The sequence below is a fragment of the Platalea leucorodia genome (genome assembly GCF_965183815.1).
Source record: "Platalea leucorodia genome assembly, chromosome: 2".
Lineage (NCBI taxonomy): Eukaryota > Metazoa > Chordata > Aves > Pelecaniformes > Threskiornithidae > Platalea > Platalea leucorodia.
In genome coordinates, this window is record NC_138824.1 from 92,420,113 (window position 1) to 92,443,684 (window position 23,572).

General features: G+C 36.4%; 1 protein-coding gene across 1 annotated transcript in view; it reads right to left on the minus strand.

The window, feature by feature from the left end:
* The window catches only part of CFAP47 (cilia and flagella associated protein 47), a gene marked incomplete at both ends in the record, with an annotated part of 347,065 nt that overhangs the window by 265,959 nt on the left and 57,534 nt on the right, over nucleotides 1–23,572 (minus strand). The window contains 6 exons of the mRNA XM_082336357.1: nucleotides 1,283–1,423; nucleotides 2,005–2,101; nucleotides 8,031–8,240; nucleotides 9,061–9,292; nucleotides 13,479–13,579; nucleotides 23,063–23,272. Coding sequence (XP_082192483.1) covers nucleotides 1,283–1,423; nucleotides 2,005–2,101; nucleotides 8,031–8,240; nucleotides 9,061–9,292; nucleotides 13,479–13,579; nucleotides 23,063–23,272 — 991 coding nt within the window. The remainder of the gene's footprint in view (nucleotides 1–1,282; nucleotides 1,424–2,004; nucleotides 2,102–8,030; nucleotides 8,241–9,060; nucleotides 9,293–13,478; nucleotides 13,580–23,062; nucleotides 23,273–23,572) is intronic.

Sequence of the window (23,572 nt, forward strand, 5' to 3'; positions counted from 1 at the left end):
TCTGTTACTCTCTCAGCTATTTTCCTCATTTTTTTTTTATTTTAGATCAACTCCATGTCTTTGTTGCATACCTTCTTTAACATAATTTTTGTCATTCTTTATTATGTTTTTTCAGTAAATAATCATGTAATTACAGAATAGTTGAGGTTAAAAGGCACCTCTGAAGATTGCCTCGTCCAAACCCCCTGCTCAAAGCAGAATCAGCTAGAGTGGGTTGAAAGGATCATGTTCCGTTGGGTTTTGGATATCTCCAAGGATGGAAACTCCACAACGCCTCTGGGCAACTTGTTCCAGTGTGTGACCACCCTCACAGTAAAAACTTTTTAAATCATATTTAAATGGGATTTTCTGTATTTCAGTTTGTGTCTACTGCTCCTCACCATGTCACTGGGCACTACCGAGAAGACTCTGGTGCTGCCTTCTTCACAGCCTCCCATCAGGTATTTACACACACATTGATAAGACCCCCTTGAACCTTCTCTTCTCCTGGCTGAACAGTCTCAGCTCTCTCAGTCTCTCCCTGTATGACAGATGCTCCAGTCTCTTAAATCATCTTTGGGACCCTTCATTGGAGTCACACTCCAGTATGTCCGTGTCTTTCTTGTACTGGGAAGCCCAGATAATATTCATATTTTTTGGTTTTTTTCCATCCCTTTGAATAGAAATAAGTAAATCTTTATTTTTGGGCATACAAACATTACTGATAATTGGTGAGTGTATTGGATTTATTTTGGAAAACATGGTTTTGACATCAAAAATGTTTATCTAACATCAGTAAAAATAAAATTTAATAAAATTTGAGAAGTCCATACTGACCAAGTTCATTACATCTTAAAAGGAATAGGTATTATTAAAATGCTTACCTGTTTAAAAATTCCATTCTAATACAAGATAATAAATACCATGGTTGGGTATATGTCTAGTCAACTAAGTATTTCCAGTGAAGTGTTTCAACCAGGGCAACAAAAAAGCATGGAAGTGTTTTCTCTATTTGTAAGAAGAGATTTCTATAACATTTACTCCTACAAAATGCAGACTGTTTTAACGTAGCATTTCCTAATTGAAATATATTAACACACTGCTAAAGTTTCAGAACTAAGAAAATGTTCTCCCTCATTTTTTTTTCTTCTCTGTTAGAGAGAAATAAAATGCTCAAAAGTATTTAGTTTTAAAGATCCATTTGGGGAAAAAAAAAATGGAGTATACCACAGATCTTGCTCAAAACAAAGTTTTTTGCCACCAGTTCTTCAGAATTTAAGCAGTAAATGTATCTACAATTTACCTTGTATACCTGCAGTAGCACATCTGTCCAAGCTCGTTTGCTCATTGTCTCAAATATGCTGTCCTCCATAATGAACAGATGCTTGTCACTAAATAAGTCTGAGTTTTTCACATCTCCTTTTTTCAACTCAGCCGTGTGACCCTTCAGATAAAGGAATGGGATTTTTTTTTCCAATATTCATTTCAGCAGTTTGGATAGAAAATTCACAAGAGTACAATAATGAATCAATGGTATAAATTACTGATAACATCTACTACAGTGCAATAGTGATCAGCATTAGAATCATTTACAGTTTGCTGTTATCTCAGGAATAAGAAGCACAATACAGAATTGACAGGAGTTGAAAGCTGCAATCAGGACAGAGAGGCAACACACAGAATATTTTTTTAAAAAATGGTAACATCATTAGAAAGCAGGAAAATTAATTCTACTTTGAGAAAACATATCTGTTGGAAATTAACCATAGGTATCAGCGGTATCAGAAGGAACGGAATGCAAAAACTGGGGGAGGAGCGTGTAAATGTTGGTGTCAGTTTCAATTTCTGTTCAATCTCATGCACATGCTTAGATTTATGCAATCCAAAACAGACACCAGTAAGAATACTCATGGTCCACAGAGGACTTCCGTTAGTCTTCAAAGGACTGACACTAAGCACGTGGTCTTTGTTAAAAAAAAAAGATGAAAAAAATGAAACAAAACAAAGACAAAAAAACAAACCTACCTTTGTAGGTACACTTTGCACTTGAATCCATTTCTTATAATCATCAGGTTCAAGCAGAAATTCTGGCATAACATGAGGAAGATATGCTCCTTGGCTTCTGCAATCATAAAGCAGGAAAAGTTAATAGGTTAAGCAAGATAATTCTTTAAAGAGCAGTCCAAGTTTTTCAACTTGCTCAACCTATGTGTAAGCTCATCTGAGTTCTATCTGAGTACACTTTGGACTAATGATCTAGTTCTATGAATTGCTTTAGAAGGCTTCTATTTATGAAGTTCATGTTTCATTCTTGTGCCTACAACTAAATGCTAAAAGCACATACAACTCTGGACAGACTGGCTTCTTTATGAGAATTGTTCCTCCATATAGGATTTATTATAGCACAAAGCACCAAAACACATAATATCCATTTCCATGCGAAAGCCAAAGGACCAGCATTACATAACATTAGTAGAATTAAAACTTGATGATGCTTTTATCTGTCTGCAGGTCTGATATTGGAAGTCTTATGAGTGTTAAGCAAAGGTATTTCAAAACTCTTAATTGTTAAACTGACATGCCATCTGCTCTCAAGTGACTAACACATGCAATAGGAAAAGTAATTGCAGTAACAAAAGGCAACTTCATTAGACTGAACACCAAAAAAAGACTATTCTTTATCTCAGATGACGTAGTTTAAAACAAATGTTTCTGGAAAGAAGGGAAAATAATGAAGAATTCTTAAGTTTATTTTTCTCAGGGGAGCAGAAAAGTTTCCTGACTTTTAAGTCACAAAGATTATCCTAGCATATCTAGATTTACATTGTTCTCTGTGTTTTTAGCATGGTTAATGTGAATAATAATCAGATGAGCTTTTCTTGTTATATACCCAGTCTCTCATTCAAATGAAGTGACCACACTTTTCCAGTACTATACAGTCCAAATTCAATTTACTTTGTACATTAAAAGTCATACATCGCAGTTTGAAATTAGGATCATGACAACTTACTTCTCTTCCCACAGAATTATATTTTTCTGGTAACAGCACATTTTTTGTCTCCATATATTACATAGTGACATTATCTTCTCAGATTATTGAAATTTCATGTTTCATACAGTTATCTACCATGTTTTTTAAAACACAAATATTTTAATCAAGGGCCCAAAATAGCATCAAGTTAGTAGTCTGGTTCTAAAACTCACCATGTCTGAAATTCCCATTTTCCATTAAGTCATAGACTCTGTCCCATGAAATCCCTTTAAAACTTCAGTTCTTCCCAAATTATAAAAGAAGAAAGCTATACAACATTCATCTTTTCAGGTGTCGGACTTTTCTTTCAGTGTTTATATTTGGTAGATATATGGGAATAGGTGTAATATACAATTTTGATCCTCAGAAAAGCTATATAACAACATTACATGTCATCATAGTAAAGATGGGTTCTATATAACTGAATGTTCTCATAATTCATTGCATTTTGTTGTTTGAGGAACACTGTCTTAAAAAAATTCCTCCTCATTAAGATCAATATTTAATATGATGCCAGTTCTCCAAGATCAGTATTTTCACACTGTTAAGATGTTTTTCCTCAAGACACACAGCTTGCAATAAATTAGTTAGTTTTATTGTAAAATACCCAAAGTTTTCCTTGACTGCTGTGGTAATGTACCAAGGAAACCGTTTGAGGGAAGGAAAATAAAACTGATACTTGGAATGTTGCTTGAAACAGTGAAAAACATCTACCTGCTTTAGCAAGTGGAAGATTTGAAAGACAAATTATGCTTTATTTGAACCATGCCGACCAGAAAGTAGTGATTGGAGGAAGAAAGCTAAGAACTGTATGTTTCTATTCTCAGAGTGCTCTCCTGGGCTTTTTCAGGAGGGAATTTGCACTTTCCACAAATCACAATGAACATGCAGGGGTAGCAGATCACAGATGAATTACTCATATCTAGGCTGGCTCTGGATGTCTTACAATCATTACATAGTCATGCCAGCAGTGCAGATATCAGACATTCCTGGACTATGATCTATAAACACTCTTAAATAACAACCTGCAAAGAAATGCAAATATTCTAGGTGATCCTAAAATGCACAAGTAGGAAAAGAATATCCATAATTCAGGAACAATGAAGAAATCTGATAGGATTCACACAAACTAGAAGGGGCAAAAACTAACAGCATGTGGTAATGCTAAGAACATAGTGAGCACCAATTTCATCATCTAGCATCAAATCATAGAATCATAGAATCGTTAAGGCTGGAAAAGACCTTTGAGATCATCGAGGCCAACCATTATCCTAACACTGCCAAGTCCACCACTACACCATGTTCTCAAGCACCACGTCCACCCATCTTTTAAACACCTCCAGGGATTTAAACCACCTCCCTGGGCAGCCTGTTCCAATGCCTGTCTGCCCTTTCGGTGAAGAAGTTTTGCCTGATATCCCTGGCGCAGCCTGAGGCCGTTTCCTCTCATCCTATTGCTTGTTACTTGGGAGAAGAGACCAAACCCCACTTCTCTACAACCTCCTTTCAGGCAGTTTTAGAGACCAATAAGGTCTCCCCTCAGCATCCTCTTCTCCAGGCTAAACAACCCCAGCTCCCTCAGCCGCTCCTCATAAGACTTGTGCTCCAGACCCTTCACCAACTTCGTTGCCCTTCTTTGGACACAGTCCAGCACCTCGATGTCCTTCTTGCAGTGAGGGGCCCAAAACTGAACACAGTATTGGAGGTGCGGCCTCACCAGTGCCAAGTACAGGGGCACTATCACCTCCCTGGTCCTGCTGGCCGCACTGTTCCTGATACAAGCCAGGATGCTATTGGCCTTCTTGGCCACCTGAGCACACTGCTGGCTCATGTTCAGCTGGCTGTCAACCAACGATCCAGCCTGTCCAGGTCCCTCTGCAGGGCCTTCCTACCCTCCAGCAGATCGACACTTCCACCCAACTTGGTGCCATCTGCAAACTTACTCAATCCTCTCATCCAGACCTTCAATGAAGATATTAAACAGGACCAGCCCCAGTACTAAGCCCTGGGGAACACCACTCATGAGCGGCGACCAACTGGATTTGACTCCATTCACCACCACTCTCTGGGCTCGGCCGTCCAGCCAGTTTTTAACCCAGCGAAGAGTGCACTTACCCAAGCCGTGAGTAGCCAGCTTCTCCAGGAGAATGCTGTGGGAGACTGTGTCAAAGGCCTTACTAAACTCCACCTAGACAACATCCACAGCCTTCCCCTCATCCACTAAGTGGGTCACCTTATCATAGCAAGAGATCAAGTTAGTCAAGCAGGACCTCCCTTTCATAAAACCATGCAGGCTGAGCCTGATCACCTGGTTGTCCCATATGTGCCACCTCATGGTACTCAGGATGATCTGCTCCATGACCTTCCCTGACATCAGGGTCAGGCTGACAGGCCTGTAAGTTCCCCACATAAAGGGCAACCCGTCCCTGGGTGGGCTCGAACCACCAACCTTTCGGTTAACAGCCGAACGCGCTAACCAATTGCGCCACAGAGACTCCTGAATGCATATGCTTACAGGAGTCCAGCTAGAATTCTTTTCTATGGCAACCTGTATCATTTTGCTAGGGTTGTTATGGATTACTACTTCATTTCCAATCATCAGTAATCAACTTATCTCTGTACAGAGGCGCTGAACTTAGCCTTGACCAACTGGCTGCTGCTCCAATTCTGCTCTAAAGATGTCAGTGAGTTAACAGACAAACCTCAGTAAGATTGAAGGCTTTTATTAAAATTTAGCTATTAAATAGCTTTCCAAATTACCCAAGAAACTACCTCAGAAACACTGAAGTATTTCTTTGCAATTGCTGTTATGCTTAGCAAAAGGGGTTGGGATCCACTTACTGCAAAACTCATCATCATTTTGAAGTATGCAACTAACATATTGTATGCTAGTTTCAAGACACCTAGATTCCCTGGAAAATCTCAATGGGAAGACTGGACATAAAAGCCATCAGGCTCCACCAGGAGAAAATTTTGACCCTATCTAGGAGTGCTCCAAAAGTATCCCAGTTAAGGAAACTTCTGTGAATTAATATTTTGATGGAATCTCCTGAACAGACTTTATTAGGAGTAACTTCAAGCACAAGGTATGCAAAAGGACAGAAACCTGACTGCCTCCTTGCCAGAAGCTGCCAGAATATAAACAAAATAAGGTATTTCGGAAGACCTTTCTGGTACAACCTTAAGGTAAGTAGATTGATGACATTCCTTCATGTCTTCACCTATATCTTGAAGAAATATTTCCACTTTTGTTGTTCATTTTCAATGTTACGAATAAATGCTTTCATTTGCATTTTACAATAAACAAACTTGAGATAAATAAGTTATAGAGACATTCTCTCTCTCTCTCAGATGCAATGACTCAGTAAACTGGATCATATTAAAAAGTATACCCCCAGCTTCACAGCATACATACCACTCTATCCAAATTCAAAAAGTGCTAATAATTTACTTTGGCTGCCCAAGCCACCTGACACAATCAGAAAAAAAAAAAAAAGAAGTGTTTCCCAGAGCTGATAACAACCAAGAAGGCTTCCTGGTATACTCAAAGATATTGGGTGGCATGCTCAAACTTGGAGGTCGACTAATAGTAGGTGTCACTGTCATCCAATGAGAAAAGATGTTATTTTGGTTCCTTTGTACTGACCTCATCCATCAAACAATGAGTTACAGAAGAGATATTAAAACAGTTGAAGCTAGGCAGAATAAATATCAGTCCTAAAAGACCAAAATTAAAGTCTATGTTAATTTGAGTTAGGGCTGTAAAATCCCACATGGAAGAGTGAAAGGCTCTGAAAGGCACATCAGCTCCACCCTTGAAAAAAAGTTAGACATTTGTGTGTCTCTTGACAGGAACTGAGCGGAATCAATCCAGCTGCCTAGACAAGGATTAATGAAACTTAACTGTTAACAAGGGTAACAGGGTTCCAAAGAGGAAGCATGTCTTGAAGTTATTCTTGACTGCTCTCCTAGGAGTTGTGCGGAGTATTACCTTCAACATCAGAATGGATGTTGAAGTTGGATGAATGGATATTTCGCCACTGCTGCAATTGCTCCTCCAAATCATCTGCCACTGTATTATTTATGATGCATAGAAGAATGCTATTCTGCCTCATTTTAATGAAAATGACACGGACAAAAGTTGCGAGTAAAGGTCCAGTGCTGTTGGAGCAGTGTGCATTGGTCTCATTATGAGTTCAGATACAGCTATATTACTGTCCATTATTCTCAGATGAAAAGCTTCTGTTTAGAACAGTATGTAAATGACAGTTTTTTAAATGGCTTTACACCCTTTTGAACACTAGGTGAGGATGCTAAAAAGAAGCAGAGATGCCGTGTTTCAGGGCTTCTGATGATCTCTAAGGATCTCATGACATTAGACTTTCTCTGAAGTTAATTTTCTTCTCTGTTGCACAAGAGCGACAGCCAAGAAGGATGAAGAAGAATTTATTAACGTTTTTCGATTTGCACCATCTTTGACAGTCGTTCCATATTATGTGACAAGATAAGATCATCAGTGAAGGTAGCTAATAACTAAATCTGTTCAGCAGCAGGAGTAGTGCTTCCATTTCTTGGCGTATTATTAATATGAAAGACTAACAGATTACAAAGTCTACAAAATTTTTGCTAAAGCCAATAATTAGAGGACAAAGAGCATCAGTGGAATAGTAAGATCATTAATGACAAACCTGATCTGTCTATCAACTGAGTCTGTCTAAGGAATGAAGTTGAGAGTCACCTTCTTTTGTAATTTAGGGAGCAGAGTTCCTGTAGAATTCCTGTGTTGGACATAACCCTACCAAACGACACCTCAATTAGCGTAAACTGCAGAGGATAACCTTGGTAAAAATCAATTAAAGTTTATAATACATAAATCTTAGATCACAAAAGATACAGTATAAAGGAAACCCTAAACCTACTGTATATTGTTCAGTTGGAATTATGTTTGAATTATGCTAATAAAAAAAGTGGAAAGAAAAGATGCATGCATGCATGCATATTTTATCATACATGTACTTACTTAAGGAAGGCAAGCAATGTAGAATGTTGCCAGTGGAGCTGTAGAGTTCGTTCAACTGGATCAAGGGGCAATGACTGGCTCGATGTAATTCCTGGTAACAACTGTCCACTCAGGTGGAATAACATGTCATAAACAGTCTTAGTATCTTTGCCAAGGTTTTCTTTAAAAACTTTTTCTTGCGAAGAGGTCATCTGGACTTTACACACATCACTAAGAGAGAAAAGGCTTCCAATATTATTCTTTTAAATGCACAAAATGAGCTGACAATATATATATCATGATGATAAATGTAATAAACCATGAACTAAAAACAGCAGCAAGAAGGTTGAAAACTATAGCACTTTTTCCTTTTTACAGAACTTTCACAATAATGTGAGAATTTTGAACTGTATAGAATATTTAATAAGTATATGTGAAATATTTCATAAATAAATTTGTGTTTGTCACGGCTTTCTGCCAAACATAACTTTGATTTCTATCATGTTTATAAATGCCTATGTGTATGTGTCCCAGGAGATTGGCTTCTTTATTATTTAGTAGCAAGCTAGATAAGATCAACTAAGTGATGCCACTAAGACTGATATATTTCCAGGGTGTTTGCAAGACTGTTGGTTATGAAATTTGCTTTCCCATCTGTTTCTTGATCTTCAGAGTATGTGGGGGGAAAAAAAAGACATATTGTTAAAACACTTGTTTATGCCACCAAAGAAGGGACAATTGCTAGAACTGTGTTCATTCTGGAAGGAGAATCAATTTCAGTTAAGAGGGTGACATATAGTCTGAACTGCATATTTAACATACACTGCATTATGATATATCAGAGCATCACAGTTGGAAATATATTTTAGAAAATGAAAAATAACACCTGAATGACATTTTTGTATAAACAGCACATAGATGATACAATTTTAATATACAACTATGCATTAGAGTGTATTTATATTCCTCAGATCATATCCAAAACACTTCAGTATATACGTTAACATTTTATTAGGCAGACATAAGTTAGCTCTCAGCAGATATGAATTACCGTCTTAGTGAATATGGTATTGAAATGGGATTTTGTCCTTTAGACCAACCAAAGAGAGTGAACCAATTCTTAACAGCAGTTAGGGTTTTCTGAAAGAAGTTGTACTCCTCTTTATCTTCATCAGGAAAAAATGATAATTCATATTTATTTTCTCTCCCATCACTTTGACTATCAGCTTCACTTTCTTCACTCATCTTTTCATCACTCTCACTTCCAAAAGTAGTATCCGACTCTGAATGATACACAAAAAAAATCCAGAAAGATTTCTTATTTCCTTATTTTTGTCTAGTACAAAAACAATATTATTTTTTAACACATAATTGTTTTCAGAAAACAAAAAACTGTCAGACAACAAATGATCAACTTATTTCAGGAATAAACAATTTAAGTGACACGTACATGTCTTGGGAACAGAACAAATTATATTTTTGGAATCTAATTTCACTTAAAGAAAAAATTATTACCCAATCAGAAAATAAATTCAGGCATGGCTTACAAAACCACAGACAGTAATCTTAAAGAAACAGTCTTACATACAGTTCTAGGAGGCATAGCTTTACCAGCTAGTCAATGCTAGTCCCCCACCCCAATCACATGGCATAGCTCAGCAACTGACTTGTGTTCAAACAGTTTATCGGGTATTGTGTAGGTATAACTAGGCCTACATCCCAGTCTATAAGACTTCAGACTTTTCTACCCTCTGTTAGGCCTTCTCTCTCCTCATTTGTGACCCAGTCAAAACTTAGATTATATATTTTAGCAACTACTAGTTGTTAATGACATCAACAACAATATTATTGCATAAAAGATAACCAAGAAAACAAAGAACACTTTTCTTCATAGTACAAATAACTTAGATGATTCCATCCTTGAAGGTGTATTTTAATACCACGGTTGCAGTTTTAATGTTTCATTAAATGATGCAAAAATAAAACTAACTAATGCTTTAGACAGTGAATAAAAAAAAAGAACAAACTTGTTTGGGTTTAAGAAGAAAAAACAATACAATATGGAGAAAAAAGACTCGTCTTTTGTAAGATCATCATGCAGTCAGATCTGAGTTTGTGCAGTTCTGCTGACTGACAAGATTACTTTCCCCATCTTGTCACTGCCAGCTTTGCCAGAGGTTATTGATTTTTCAGATCTGAAACTGAGTTGCTCTTTTGAACTCTTCTTCCATCATTCCATTAAAAATGAATCCTGTTGGTACTATTTAATCTGTTTAACTACCCCTATTTGTCTTGGCAACACCTTAGAGAATGATCACACAAACATCAGCAGATCTGCAAGAGCAGAATCCTAACAGTGATGAAAGAGCAGCAGTAAATTCTGCTGTTCTAACTTCCTAGTCAGAAAACTAGCAGCTGAAAGAAGAGAGATGTCAACAGCCTCAGATACTAGTCACCTGACAACCTTACAGAAGATCTATTACTCTTAGTTCATATGGAACAGCACCTTAACTAAGCCTCACTGACAATCTTTGTTTTTATACGGTACTTCATAAATGCAATAGAAATGTCAAAGTCTAACCTGAGCGTACAACTAGACCTTTGCAGAACATAGTATATTTACAGAGTGTATACGATTGGTTAGTTCATGATTACAGAAACAATGCCCTTCTTAGCAACTAATCCCTTAGGTTTGTTCAGTAGTTATTTTTCTGCTGGCTCCTCCATGGACATGTTATTGCAAATGGGACCTTGACATTTTCTGGTTGTTTTTTTTTTTGGTTTGGTTTGGTTTTTTGGTGGGGTGGGTTTTTTGGGGGCGGATTGTTGGTTTTGGTTTTTTGGGTTGGTTGGTTGGTTGGTTGTTGTTTTTTTTTTTGTTTTGTTTTTTTTTTTTTTTTTTAAATAGTTTGACTGATTTCCTTTCCACCTAGCCTGCTAGAAGGAAGAAGAGTTTCTTCTGCTTCTATACTCTAGGCCAGGTTTCTCTTGGTATCACAGGAGACGACAGCCTCCCCAATATTCATTGATCATATGTGCAGAAGCATTTCAGGCAAAGCTTACAAATGTGAAACACATGTCTTTAAAGCAGTAAGCTGAAAAGCAGTTGTAAGAGTCAAAGTATTTAAAGTGAACAGCTGCACTATACCTGATTGAGAATCTTCATAGGTTGAGTCAGTGGTTGCACTAAAGGAACTTGAGGAAATACTATGGGAAAGTGATTGTTGAGTATAACATGGATGCAGAACAACTTCTCCACTACTGTAGTCTTTACTGTCTATAAAACAAGATTGCAAGCTGCAGTTGAGAAAACATATTTTATTGTCTGTGCTCTAACAGTTTATAAACGGATATCTGCTTCTATATTTTTCTATTTCGTGCTTCAATTAATCAAGTAACAGTTCTCATTTGACTCATGATGAAAATCTCACTTTGGTCATTAGACTGGGGACAAAAAAAAAAAAAAAAATTACCTGCATGTTTTTTTCCCCTTAACTGTATGTTTTACGGGATGGGTCTTCACACTTGCTGAAAAGTACCTATCAGAACAGTGCTAATTCAAGAATTCTAAGTCATGAATAAAATATTCTTAAGGAATTTTTGATCACAACTCTGTAATGAGTCTCAGCATACCATTATAAAGCTCTTCCAGACTCAACAACACATATTTTATGAACCAAACTCAAAAGTATGCTTTATCAATCCATCAGTTCTGTCGGAACATATGTTTGACATTCTCATGTTGGCCTATGATACGATTAGAGGACCCTCTGCTAGCTATCTCTGATGTCAGTCTCCAGAACAAGAGTAGAAGACGAACCCAGTGTAGTTTCTAGAGAAGTGAACACATCAGTAAGAGAAGGAAGAATTCCATATTATTATCTTTAATTTTTGATTGCTGGCACTGTTATTCATATGGTTTGGAGGACATAACACAAGAGTAGAGTGTCAGATATGTGGAAGCAAAGCCTTCCTGAATAGCTTTCAAAGCCATTGTGTTGTACAGATATGGTTTGGTCACATTACACAGCATTCCACACCAAAATAGTCTACAAAACCACATAAAATAGACTCAAAGAATTTAGCGGTAATGACTTGCTTCAAAACTGATGCAAACTGATAGTGTGAACAAACCAATAACCAATCAATACATGACAGAAATATCCCATTAATAATGGGAGATCAGTTCTTATAAAATCATCACTCCATTTTTGGCTTAATCTTCAAGGGAAACCTACAAAGCATCTTCAAGAGACAAGCTTGCAAAAATGATCTATTGGTCACAAAAGAAAAATTAAAAAAAAAAAAATCACACATTTACAAGAGAGAACACTTTTCCCCCTTTTCCATCTTCATTTAATTGTGCTATGATCCATGAATGATATGGTACCTATACCTATCTTCTCCATGAAAAAAAAAAAAAGTAAAAAAAAAAAAAAATCATTACTGTCTTCTTGCTAATCCCTTTTTCAACTTCATAAGTACAAACTCTCTTTTCTCTTAGATAGTCCAAGTAACACACTTACTTTAAGTTAATGCAGTCTTAGAATTCAGAGTCTTCAAAGCTAAATCTATTTCAGACCTAAGGAATTACTTGCTTACCTGAAAAACTTGTCTATTTCATCAAAATATATCAGATCCCAACAACTATTAAAAAAAAAATATAATAGTTTACCTCATATTTGAACCTGCTTTGAGCAGAAGGTTGAACTAGATGACCCCCAGAGATCCCTTCCAACCTGAATTATACAATGATCCTAATCTCTTCCCAAAAGCACAGCTACACATAAAGAAAGAGATTACAGATCATTGAGGCAGGTAGAAAGGGGGAGGGCAGTAGGCGGGCACAGATAGGGCTCGGGGGGGGGGGGGGGGGGGGAACACAGGCAAAGATGTAGAGACAGAGAGGCAGGTAGAGTCACATTGCAGATAAAATTATTTCTAGTCTCTGGTTGCAGGCTTTTATTAGGCCTTAAAATATGACTATGCTCTCCAGCCTTCAAGGGCAGTAATTAAAAAAACCTGAAACTATTCTCAACAGGCAAATAATGATCACATTTTATTATAACATTGTGTGGCTTTCTTCTCTTTCGCTTTCTTCAAAACTTATCCAATTTATGTCCTAGGAATTATTGAGGATCACTCTCTATCAATATAATTTAAATTATGTTCATTTATCCTCTATTGTTTGGGCTGTTTTCTCTATTCATACTTTAAAACATTCTATAAGATTTAGGTTTGTCCAGTATTTTTCAATAAACATTACCTAATCATTTATATAAGTTTTCCTCATTTTCAACAAGAAAACAGAAGCTATTGAACTGTTTTAAAAATTTAATTGCAGTATCCCCTTGTAATTATTGAGGAAAAATACTATCTTGATGATAACGTCCCTGTTATCACACTGAAAACATTGATAATACTACTGGACATAATATAATTTGAAGAGGTAGAATGTTGACTGCTTACTGCTTCTCAAGATAACTTGTTGATCAGAGCCGTGAAATGCCAAATACGGGTATAAAGTAAGAAGGCAATTCTCTGCTATTGCAGCAACTTGAATTGAGAACCTGTTCAAAACAAAATACAAAAGTGATAGCTTTCTATTTAGCCACGGTAATCAAGACATTTCAGCACAAGAATAAAAGACAGAATTAAGGTGTCCGGACAACTTCTTTTCTCTTCTACTCTCTCAATAGGAGAGTACACAGATGGGACTGCACATGGCAAAACGGTGAAGTTTAGTATACTATTTCCACTTCATAGTTTTACTATGAGCATGGATGTATCATTAATATGAAAGCCCAAGAGTTAGCAGAGATTTTGTGAAATAAATGAATTCTGTCTCTCTGAAAAGAAAAAATAATTAAAATTACAGCTTACATTTATGAGTGTCCTAAAGGAGACTGCTAACTTGCTAAATATATCCTATGATTTTTGACAGGGGAAGTTTTCTTGAAAAGCAACTTCTATTTGGATTTAATATTTATTCTATGAGACTTTACAGAAATCTCAAAATAAATATTTAGAAATAAATAGATTCAATTTAAAAACAATGAGATATTGACTGCAATTGCTAGAATATAATAGAAATTGATGTACACACTCCAACGTTCTCTAGAGTATCTGTACTGTCTGTAGCAGCCACATTAATGTGCAGCAATCCACCTTTTAACCTTTATTTCATACTTCACCTCAATCTCTCAGGGTGTAGTCAAAAAGCAAATTACTGCCATCAATGGATCCCTGTTAGCCATCTGTATATATGTTCTTAGCTCATTGCAACCAACAGGTAATTCAACTGAGCTTAGTTCTTTATCATTACATAGCTGGTTTTTTACTCCACATTAACGTATTAACTAACATTAATATTAATTAACTATTTTGATTAAGCTGTCAAAAATACAAAGACAAATGTATTTTAATAATTTAAACAGCATGCTGATATCCATCTTGCTTTAATGTATTGAGAATTCTGCATATTGAAAATACACCTTGCACAGAATAAAAGAAAATATTTTCTATTTCTTTAAATTACACGTTGAAGGATGAATTCCTATTTAATGTAAATTTAGATTAATATTAAAAGATATCACAAGACCTTTCAGATTAATTTATAATATGACATAATTAGCTTCTACTGTTTTGTTATAGAACAACATAATCAAGGAAAACAGAAATGTTTTAAAAGTACCAGAAAGTAGCTTTTCTTTCCTCTTTCACACTTCCCTCTCCAAACACAACATTCTTAGATACCACTTTCAGGGGAACTTTATTAAATAGAGAAAAGCTACAGCAAAATCCATAGCCGTCTTTCTTATTTGTAAATATTCACATTTGGATTCCAACTTAATAGCTAACAGTTCTTTAAATCAATAATCCAGCTCTGCAATGTTTTTGTTTGTTCTAAGGACATGTCAATCCTATTGGAACTTGGCTGGGAGCAGGGTAAGGGCCTTGGCCAGTTTCACCGTGTAGCATAGTATTTCTTTCAGCTAACTTCATGCTTTCTGCTTCTATTCAGCAAAAATCTCAGCGGCAGAACATCAGCAGAACAGATGGCTATGACAGGTATAGCTACCTCTATCTATAGGTACAAAACGTACATTTGTACATGCCCAAACCAGGTGTCAGAGCATAGTATTTTTTTCTACCTTTACCAAGCCATTCAAAGACACACAGGATCAATAACTACAACACAGAAAAGTTTGCCAACTTCCAACTCGTGACTGTACTGTGGTAAACAACAATTCTCAATACTCTGCAGGCATAAGTTAAGTTAACTTCAGACAACAGAATTGCGGGCAGGGATGGAAGAAAGCTGTATGAAGGTCAATGAAAGACATAGATCTCAAGCTATATGAAAGTAACTCGGATGTCTGTATTACGGGACTCAGTCAACTTTCTGAGTTCTCAGTTTGAGGTGAGCACCTCAGCCATCTCCATCCTCAATGCTGATTTGAGATTTGGGCATATGCCAAATCTTCATTCATGCTCTGATTTGCTCAGTAATGAAACTCAGAAGTGTGCTTGAGAACAACTGCAGTACATCTTAACTAGTTACCCAAATTCAGTAACTGATACTACTCAAAGCAAAGATACGACTGCACAATCTAGAACATAAAGAACAGCCATCGCTACAGAACATCTGTGTACAAATAAATGCCTTGGACCTCACAGTGCTGCTGCAAGAGAAGCTCCTCCCTGTTCCATGCTGCTAACAATCCAACAAGAGCATGCCTCCTTGGCTGCTGCGCTATTATAATAAGAGAAATGAATACACCCAGCCAATAGCAAATGCAATGCAAATATATTCTTAACTAAGAAATTTAGAAGCTTCAGATTGCTCATAAGATGAAAAAAGACTGGACAATGAAGCACCTGCGCTGCCCAAGCATGAGCTATGAAGCAACACCAGGAAACTGCAAGTGATAGTAGTGAGTAAATCCCTGCTGCAGGGGACAGAGAACTTCATTTGACAACCTGACCCATTATCTAAGGAGGTTTGCTGCTTGCTTGGAGCTTTGATCCAGGATGATGTTGAGAGACCAATGCAGCTTGTCCAACCCTTGGGCCCGCTGCTCTTCCACATGGACACCAGTGAAGTTGATGGGGAGGCCTGGAACATATCAGGCATGACTGCACAGCTTTGGGGGCAATGATCAAGGCAATGGGGCACAGGTGGTCTTCTCTTCCATCATGCTGTGAGGGAAAAAAAGCTTGAGGATAAGTGGATGGATCCTGCAAGTCAACAGCTGATTCTGCAGGTGATATTGACAGCAAGGATTTAGCTCCTGTGACCATGGGTCTACCATGGCTGCAGTGACCATGAGATGGTGGAGTTCAGGATTCCAAAAGGAGGAAACAAGGCAGAAAGCCATATCACAACCCTGGAATTCAGAAGAGCGGACTTTGGCCAGTGAAGAGCCACAAGGATGAAGAAGGGACTGAAGAACCTGCCATAAGGGGAGAGATTGAGAATTGTGAGTGTTCAGCCTGTAGAAGAGAAGGCTCAGAGGGATCTTATGTATGTGTATAAACACTGACCTTTATTTATAACACCATTCATTAAGTGAGGTTACAAAGCTATAAGTCTTGTGCAACATATTTGTTCTGTATTTGCAGCAGAGCTTAACTAAATAATATAAAAGTCTATGTTAATCTATTAGAATGAAAGGTACCTGTATTGCTAGCAAATGTGAAGTTAGTAAATGTGTTAAATTATTCAGTATATTCAGTTTTATAATGCTTAATAAAGCAAGTACAAAATTTGTTATCTACATGAACCATCACTGCCACTGCTATTTCAGTGTTTATTCTCTAATGCATATTTCCAAAGAACACAGAACAGGAGGGTGGTCATTAAATATATTGTGTTTACCAACATTTGAAACTTGCAGATGACCAAAAACTAAAGCTCCAACTGTGATGACAAAAAAGTACCATCCGACACTCTATATAAAACCAGTTCGTTCGCTTCTCTTAAATGATCTCTGATTTTTTTTTCATTTGTTTGTTTTAATGTTTTTGGAAAGACGAACCTAGATCAAAATATGTTTATCCTTTTTATTTTGCTCTATAACATTTCAGACTTTTTGTAAGGAGGAACAAGTGATTTCTTTTGTATCAGTGTACTCCAAATGCCCTAGAAATACAGGCATATTTAAATAACCTTTCATCAACAGTATTCATTAACATGCAAAATATCACTAACAAGTTCTAAAGAGAAAGAATCCAAAGCCATTAGGATCTAACTGACAAATTTCTCTAGCAACATTGCTTGTGTAAATTTAAAAAAAAAAAAAAATTAAGGGAAGCTTGCACTGCTACTTTAGGAAACAAAACAAACTGCTTGCAGAATTGATTAGTGCCAAAAGGAAACTTGACATGAACGCGAGGCATTTTACAGATCTTTAAGAACAAGGAATAACCCAGACACAGGGAACAAGAAGTTGGAATTCAAAAATAAATAAATAAAGACCTGCCCTCCTCCCTCCCCCCAAAAAACCTTGAACAGATCCAGAGATGACAGAACTGGAAGGGAGAGGAAAAGATGACCCATGCAAACTCTGCCATTTCTGTTCACAAATGAGCCGTTCACCAACACTGAGGAGCCCTTATCCTTTGTAGCAGGAGCTCAGGCTTCCACAGCAATCAAAATAATACAATAATGAATAATGACAGACACATGGTTTCACACAATTTACAAGGGTTATCGCTAGGAAAGTAGCCATGCTTTTTCTAGTAGCAGCAACAATGTCAGTTCTTAGGTCCTGAATAACAGATGCTTCAGCTGGCAGGGACCATCAAAATGGTAGAAAGCCACAAGCACAGAAAAGAACAGGAGTAATTAATGGGTGTGGACCGTCCTAGTTTTCAAAAACATTTCAACTATCTGGTATAAAATGCCAATATATTATTAGGTCAGATGAATGAAGCAATGAGCATGCAAATATCAAGAACTACAACTTTTTCTAGCTCCCTGCTCTCTCTGAATTTAAACAATATTGAAAGAAATTGACAGCTCTTATTCTCTAAAGCATGCCAGCAGAATACATGCATTTGACATTTGCCAGGAGGGCCTATTAAAGAACTGCATGGTTTAGGCACATTTCCCAACAGCAAAAGGGAATGTACTGTTTCCCTCCATGAGACACTGAGATCTCATGTACTATCAAAACAACTGGAATCGATTCATAACTGGGTACCTTTTAGTGATTGTGTCTCAGTTGCATCATGTTATTAGAGGCTAAGATCCCTGACATCCTCTCTTCCTGAAGCTCCAGCCATGAACAACATGAATAACATCAGAAATTGCATGAGTTTCCCCAGCTTCCCAGTGGGAGAGGAAAAGAAAAGGGAGAACTGTAGAACATGGGAGGCAAGGACCTCAGCACATTTGTGTCATCAATGATCACAACAATTTATCTACCCACCACATGTGTGGGGGTTTTTGGATGTTTTGCTGCCCAGAGCACCATTTCCTTTGATTATATTACACAACATGTATCTGTTGTTTATTACTTAGTTTTTAGAAAGAATAAGTTAAATGTTATTTCAATCAGGATGGCAGAAAACTTTCTTTCCTGCTAAATAATTTATCTAATCAGCAAATTAAAAGATGTAATAACAATTAGAGGACAAATATATAAACATGCCATGTACACAGAGGCTTTTCTTGGTTCAGTTTTTCAAGTTGAAAGAAATAAGTGTCATAGCTAAATACTTCTTCCCATTTATTAAATATTTGCTCAAGACATTCTTGGATTTTATGTTATCTTTTACTTCTGCATTCCTATCAGCCCTATGCAAGGAAATGTCATTTATTCTCCTCTGGAGTCAAAGGAGCAAAAAGGGAGAAGAGAGATTAAAAATAACATTAGAAATTAACTGCAAATTCTCATTTAAGGCAGTCATTAAATAAATATTAATGTGCTTTCTTATGATCAATTTAACGGAATCTGTGCACACAGTAAATTACTTGCATAAATGACAACCATATATCTTTTCAGTTTTCTTCTACAGCTACATATAGCATGGTTTTACTATGAAACATGATTGCCTATTGTTTTTCAAATGTTTTCTGTAAAGTAACCAAATTCAACAATATCTATACTCTATCCAATATTTACTCTGATTTAAAGAAAAAAAATATTATTATTTAGGTGGACTTAATATGGACCACACGAATCAATCCTACTGAAGTTTTAGACCTGAATTTAGAAAAGCAAAAAACTGCAGAGCCTAAATAAAAAATGACCAAAACAGAGTATTTGTCTCATCAATACTCATGGTTTGAAATATGCCTAGAATTACTTTTGCTGAGAAGGCTCCTCTTCTAAGTAGTTAAATACAGGACATGATATTTTACCAACATATGAAAATAATTTTTTAACTCACTTATTTTAATTCCATCCCAGAACACAGAATATGAGTCGAAAGTTTTAGTTCAAATCATTAAAAAATACATATTATTACTTTGAAAATGGAAATATAAAGAGAACATACCTGACAAATTAATACATCTTCAGCAACTGATACTGTGAGATTTCACAGCCTATTAAACAAACCAGGAACCTATTCAAGACCAGTTAGCTTTTATAGGTGTTATAAAAGGTTATAGGTTTCATTGTTTTATTATTAAAGATCTAGAAAGCCCTGAAATCTTGTCTTCTTAAAAGACTCAAATTAACAAAGCAGTTTATATTCATTAGTTACACAGTTTGAAACAAACTGCTAAAATGCTTAGATAATTAGTTGAATCAGGTTTGAAGTTTGAACACTTTGCAGAGGTCTCCCATGGGGCAGGGCTAGCAAGAATGAGGGTAGATATGCAGAGAACAAGAAAATGCAGCTACAGATTACTACAAAGTGGAATACCAAAGCACATAGTAATATTAACAGTAGTAACGAAATCCAAGTCTAGATAAATTATCATAGACTTCATTGAAATAACAACTATATGCTCAGGATTAGAGAATTGGGCACTTAGACTTTTCCAATCAAAGGAAAGAATTCTTCCTGGTTATGATAAAAATAATTTCTTCCAAAAGCCAATATGAATATTACTACTACACTGACTAATAGCACACACAGAATCCCTTTGTTTTGGATGGTGTGCTATTTCATTCAGTTGTGTTCAGGCTGCTCCTACAGCCCACGCACACATGCAACTCCCTGACAGGAAATCACATACACATTGGCAAACCCATGTTATTAGTTCTGTCCTTTAACAAATACCGATCTACTAAGTTTTAAAATACAGCAGAAATTTTAAGATGATTTGACATTCCTGAGCATGATTTTTTTCACCTTCACAAGCAGGGATGCCTTTTAAGGTGATGACTTTTATTTGGTATCTCTTTTTGAAAAACATTGAGTTTGCCTTTAAATTGAGGACGGTATCCTTTATTTCATTTTAATGGCAAATATAGAAAAAAGTTTATTACACATCAGACAGGATTATTTCTCTATAACAAGGTTTGAGAAGCTGCTAGTGCATCATATAAAAACAGTTATTAAAACTAAATATTGTGCCTGCTCAGCAGCTATATTTCAGACCTCATCATAAGCTTAAATTATCCTTTTCTCATAATTACTGCAAGTTTTAGCACACATTTCTGAATCACATCCCACACAATGATTAAATCTTAGAATTAAATAAAATGAATAAGAAATGGATTCTTGGCTGACAATCTATACAGTAAAATATAAAATACTAATCCAATGTGGGCAGCAATAACTGAAAAGTTCATAAACCTTGCATCAAAATAATACAAAATTTAGTTTTATGTTTAGGAAAAAGCCCATTGTAAGCTGTAGGGTGGAGATATTTAACCCTCAAAATAGTTGCTTTACTGAAAATATTAACTGCAGGAATGAATTCTAATTACAACATACCTATCTTTCCTCCTCATGCATACACCCATTCATCCCACAAAGGGGAGAGAGAAACAAAAGGGACAAATGCTGAAAGCAGTTATTTTTGCACAGAACATTTAGCAACAGACTTGATCTCCATTTACTAGGGGCAGGGGAGACCTTCTGCATTGCTTTTCACCGTTAAAGTTACTTAAAAAACAGCCTACTGCTTTAAAATCGAAATAAGATGTATGAATTTCATGTTTGTATATGTCTTCATCACTAAACAGAGTTTTAAAGAGATGAATTTTGGTATGCATATAAATTGCTGTCAAACTGTAGGTGTTCTGTCCTAAAAGAATTTAGAATTTAGGTCTAATAGGAATTAGACCACATAAATTACACACATAAAGTATTTTTCAGATGTAGAGCTTACATTCCCAAATAATTTCAGTGCTTTTGAAAACTTCAAATGCTTGCTGATGTAGTGCACAGGATTGCATTTGAGGAAATATATAAATAGATAAATAACAATGTAAAGCACATCTGTCCCTTACCCCTTTCTGTCTGATAGTGCCCGCTTCTGCTGATGCTGCTGTCCAGAAAGTCCCTCTAAGGCAGTGCAGAAAATATTGGAGAGCCAAGCACAGAGGGAGGGAGAAGACACCAACAGTTTTCTGTACTTTGCTATCCAGTCCTGTGTCTCATATATCAGAAGTATATGAGAAAGTAACAGGATCCCATATACTTTTCATACAGGAAGTATGGTCTGAAGCCGAAATGTATCCCTAGCACACTTTTATGAATTCCTAGCTTTACACATACAAAAAAAAAAAAAAAAACCCACACATATATATGTGCATATATATACATATTTTAGAATCTGTAAACAGTGAATTGCACTGATATAGATGAGCAACATCAATCCATGCAGTCCTGTGTCACCTGGCTGTTAAAATGATCCCTTTTTATCTTATGCCCCAGAGAACGCCTTCACTGAGATCAGGAGTCAGCCTCCTTTTTATTCATGAATCAACTGTTTCCCTATAGAGCTACTCAAAGATACTGCCCTGCACCTTGCAAATTTAAAAAAAAAAATTTGACAGAAGCATTAATATATTAACCACTTAAAAGTTCCCAAGTCCTGTCTCGAAACACACATATGCAGTTTTCTTTCTCAGTAGCCAAAAAAAACCCACAAAAAATCCAAAACCAATACAAAAAAAACACAAGAAAAAAACCAACCAAACAAACAAAAAAAACCCAAAAAACCAAACACACAAACAACAAAAACCCATACACAACCCCCCCAAACCAAAAGAAAAGAAAACCAAACCAACCCACACTCTGCCACCTGAAGGATTCCATACTGATCTTTGGTACGGACAGTAGCCTCCAGATTCCTAATAATAAGACTGGGACATGTTCTTTACTGGTTCCTAGCAAAATGACATTCTGACTTCCAGTGTAATTCCCCCTTGAGAATTCTCCCTATCCTCACTCTGAAGATGTCGCTTCTCAAATTCTTGGGTACCAGAGGAACACCTGAGGCTTTTGAGAGGACTGAAAATGGAGTAATCCTTTGCAAGATCACTCCATTGCAACTTTGTAAAGATTTGCAAATAGGTGATAAGAACCACCAGCTCTTCCAGATGCCATTAGGATTAAGCTCAAAAAGAGACTCTAAACCAGTCACAAACATTTCATTGTTTTAAAAAATTAAACGTAGGATAAAGGCTCAGTGGAATGAAATTTCACAAAGTTTGGCTCAACCCAAAATCAGACCACCTTAAAATTCAGCATAGAAAGGACTGTAAAATTCTAATAGGGTATTTTTCAAAGAGCAAAATATTTTGTAATAGAAAACATTAGGACTTGCTGATTCAAGACCATGTCCCTCGAAAGCAATCTGAGAAGACTGAAGTAGACATAAGAATTACCAGTAGATATGAATGAGACACAAGACCTTAAGATAGCCACTTTGATGAATCTTACCTTAGAGACCAGAGCTTAATTTTGTGTTTTCCAATTGTTATTCAGTTGAAAAGGGAAATACATTTCCGTGTTTCATTTTCATCTTTTTCAGAATGATTCTTGTGTGCCTTTACCCAACCATTATGAGTTCTGTGTCTTGTATGCAATGTCATCAGTTTGGACCCTGCCCCCAAATGAATTTAAATTGCACACATTACCTGTTTTCTTCTTCATCAGTGAAGAACATATTCCCTAAAAATGACACTGGCCTAGATGATTTGAAGCTGATACGACAAATGAGTTCCTTATTTGTGCCATCTGATGAAAGAACAATATCTTGTCCTTCTGGGAACTGTACAGAAAAAGGGTAAATCCTATCACCATCTTCAAGTTCAAGCTCTGGAAGTTCAACTTGAATTTGTGATTGCCTGTGTTAAAAATAAATAGTAATAGTGTTTGTGCTCACAGGATGGCAGTAATAAAGTTGATCTACAGATTCACACATTTATGAAACTGCTTTTCACAGCTAAATACACAAGAATAACTTCAGTTTTGAAGTATAAATCAAGTAAAACTAACTAAAGAATTAAAATTCCTTTAGCGCTTAGATGCTAGTTTGTTTTCTACATATGTATCTGAACATTTTATACTGATCCACAGTAGTTCAACATCCAAATGAAGAGCAATTTCTACTAACTGTGCTACAAAGGGCATAAATATTACTTCCT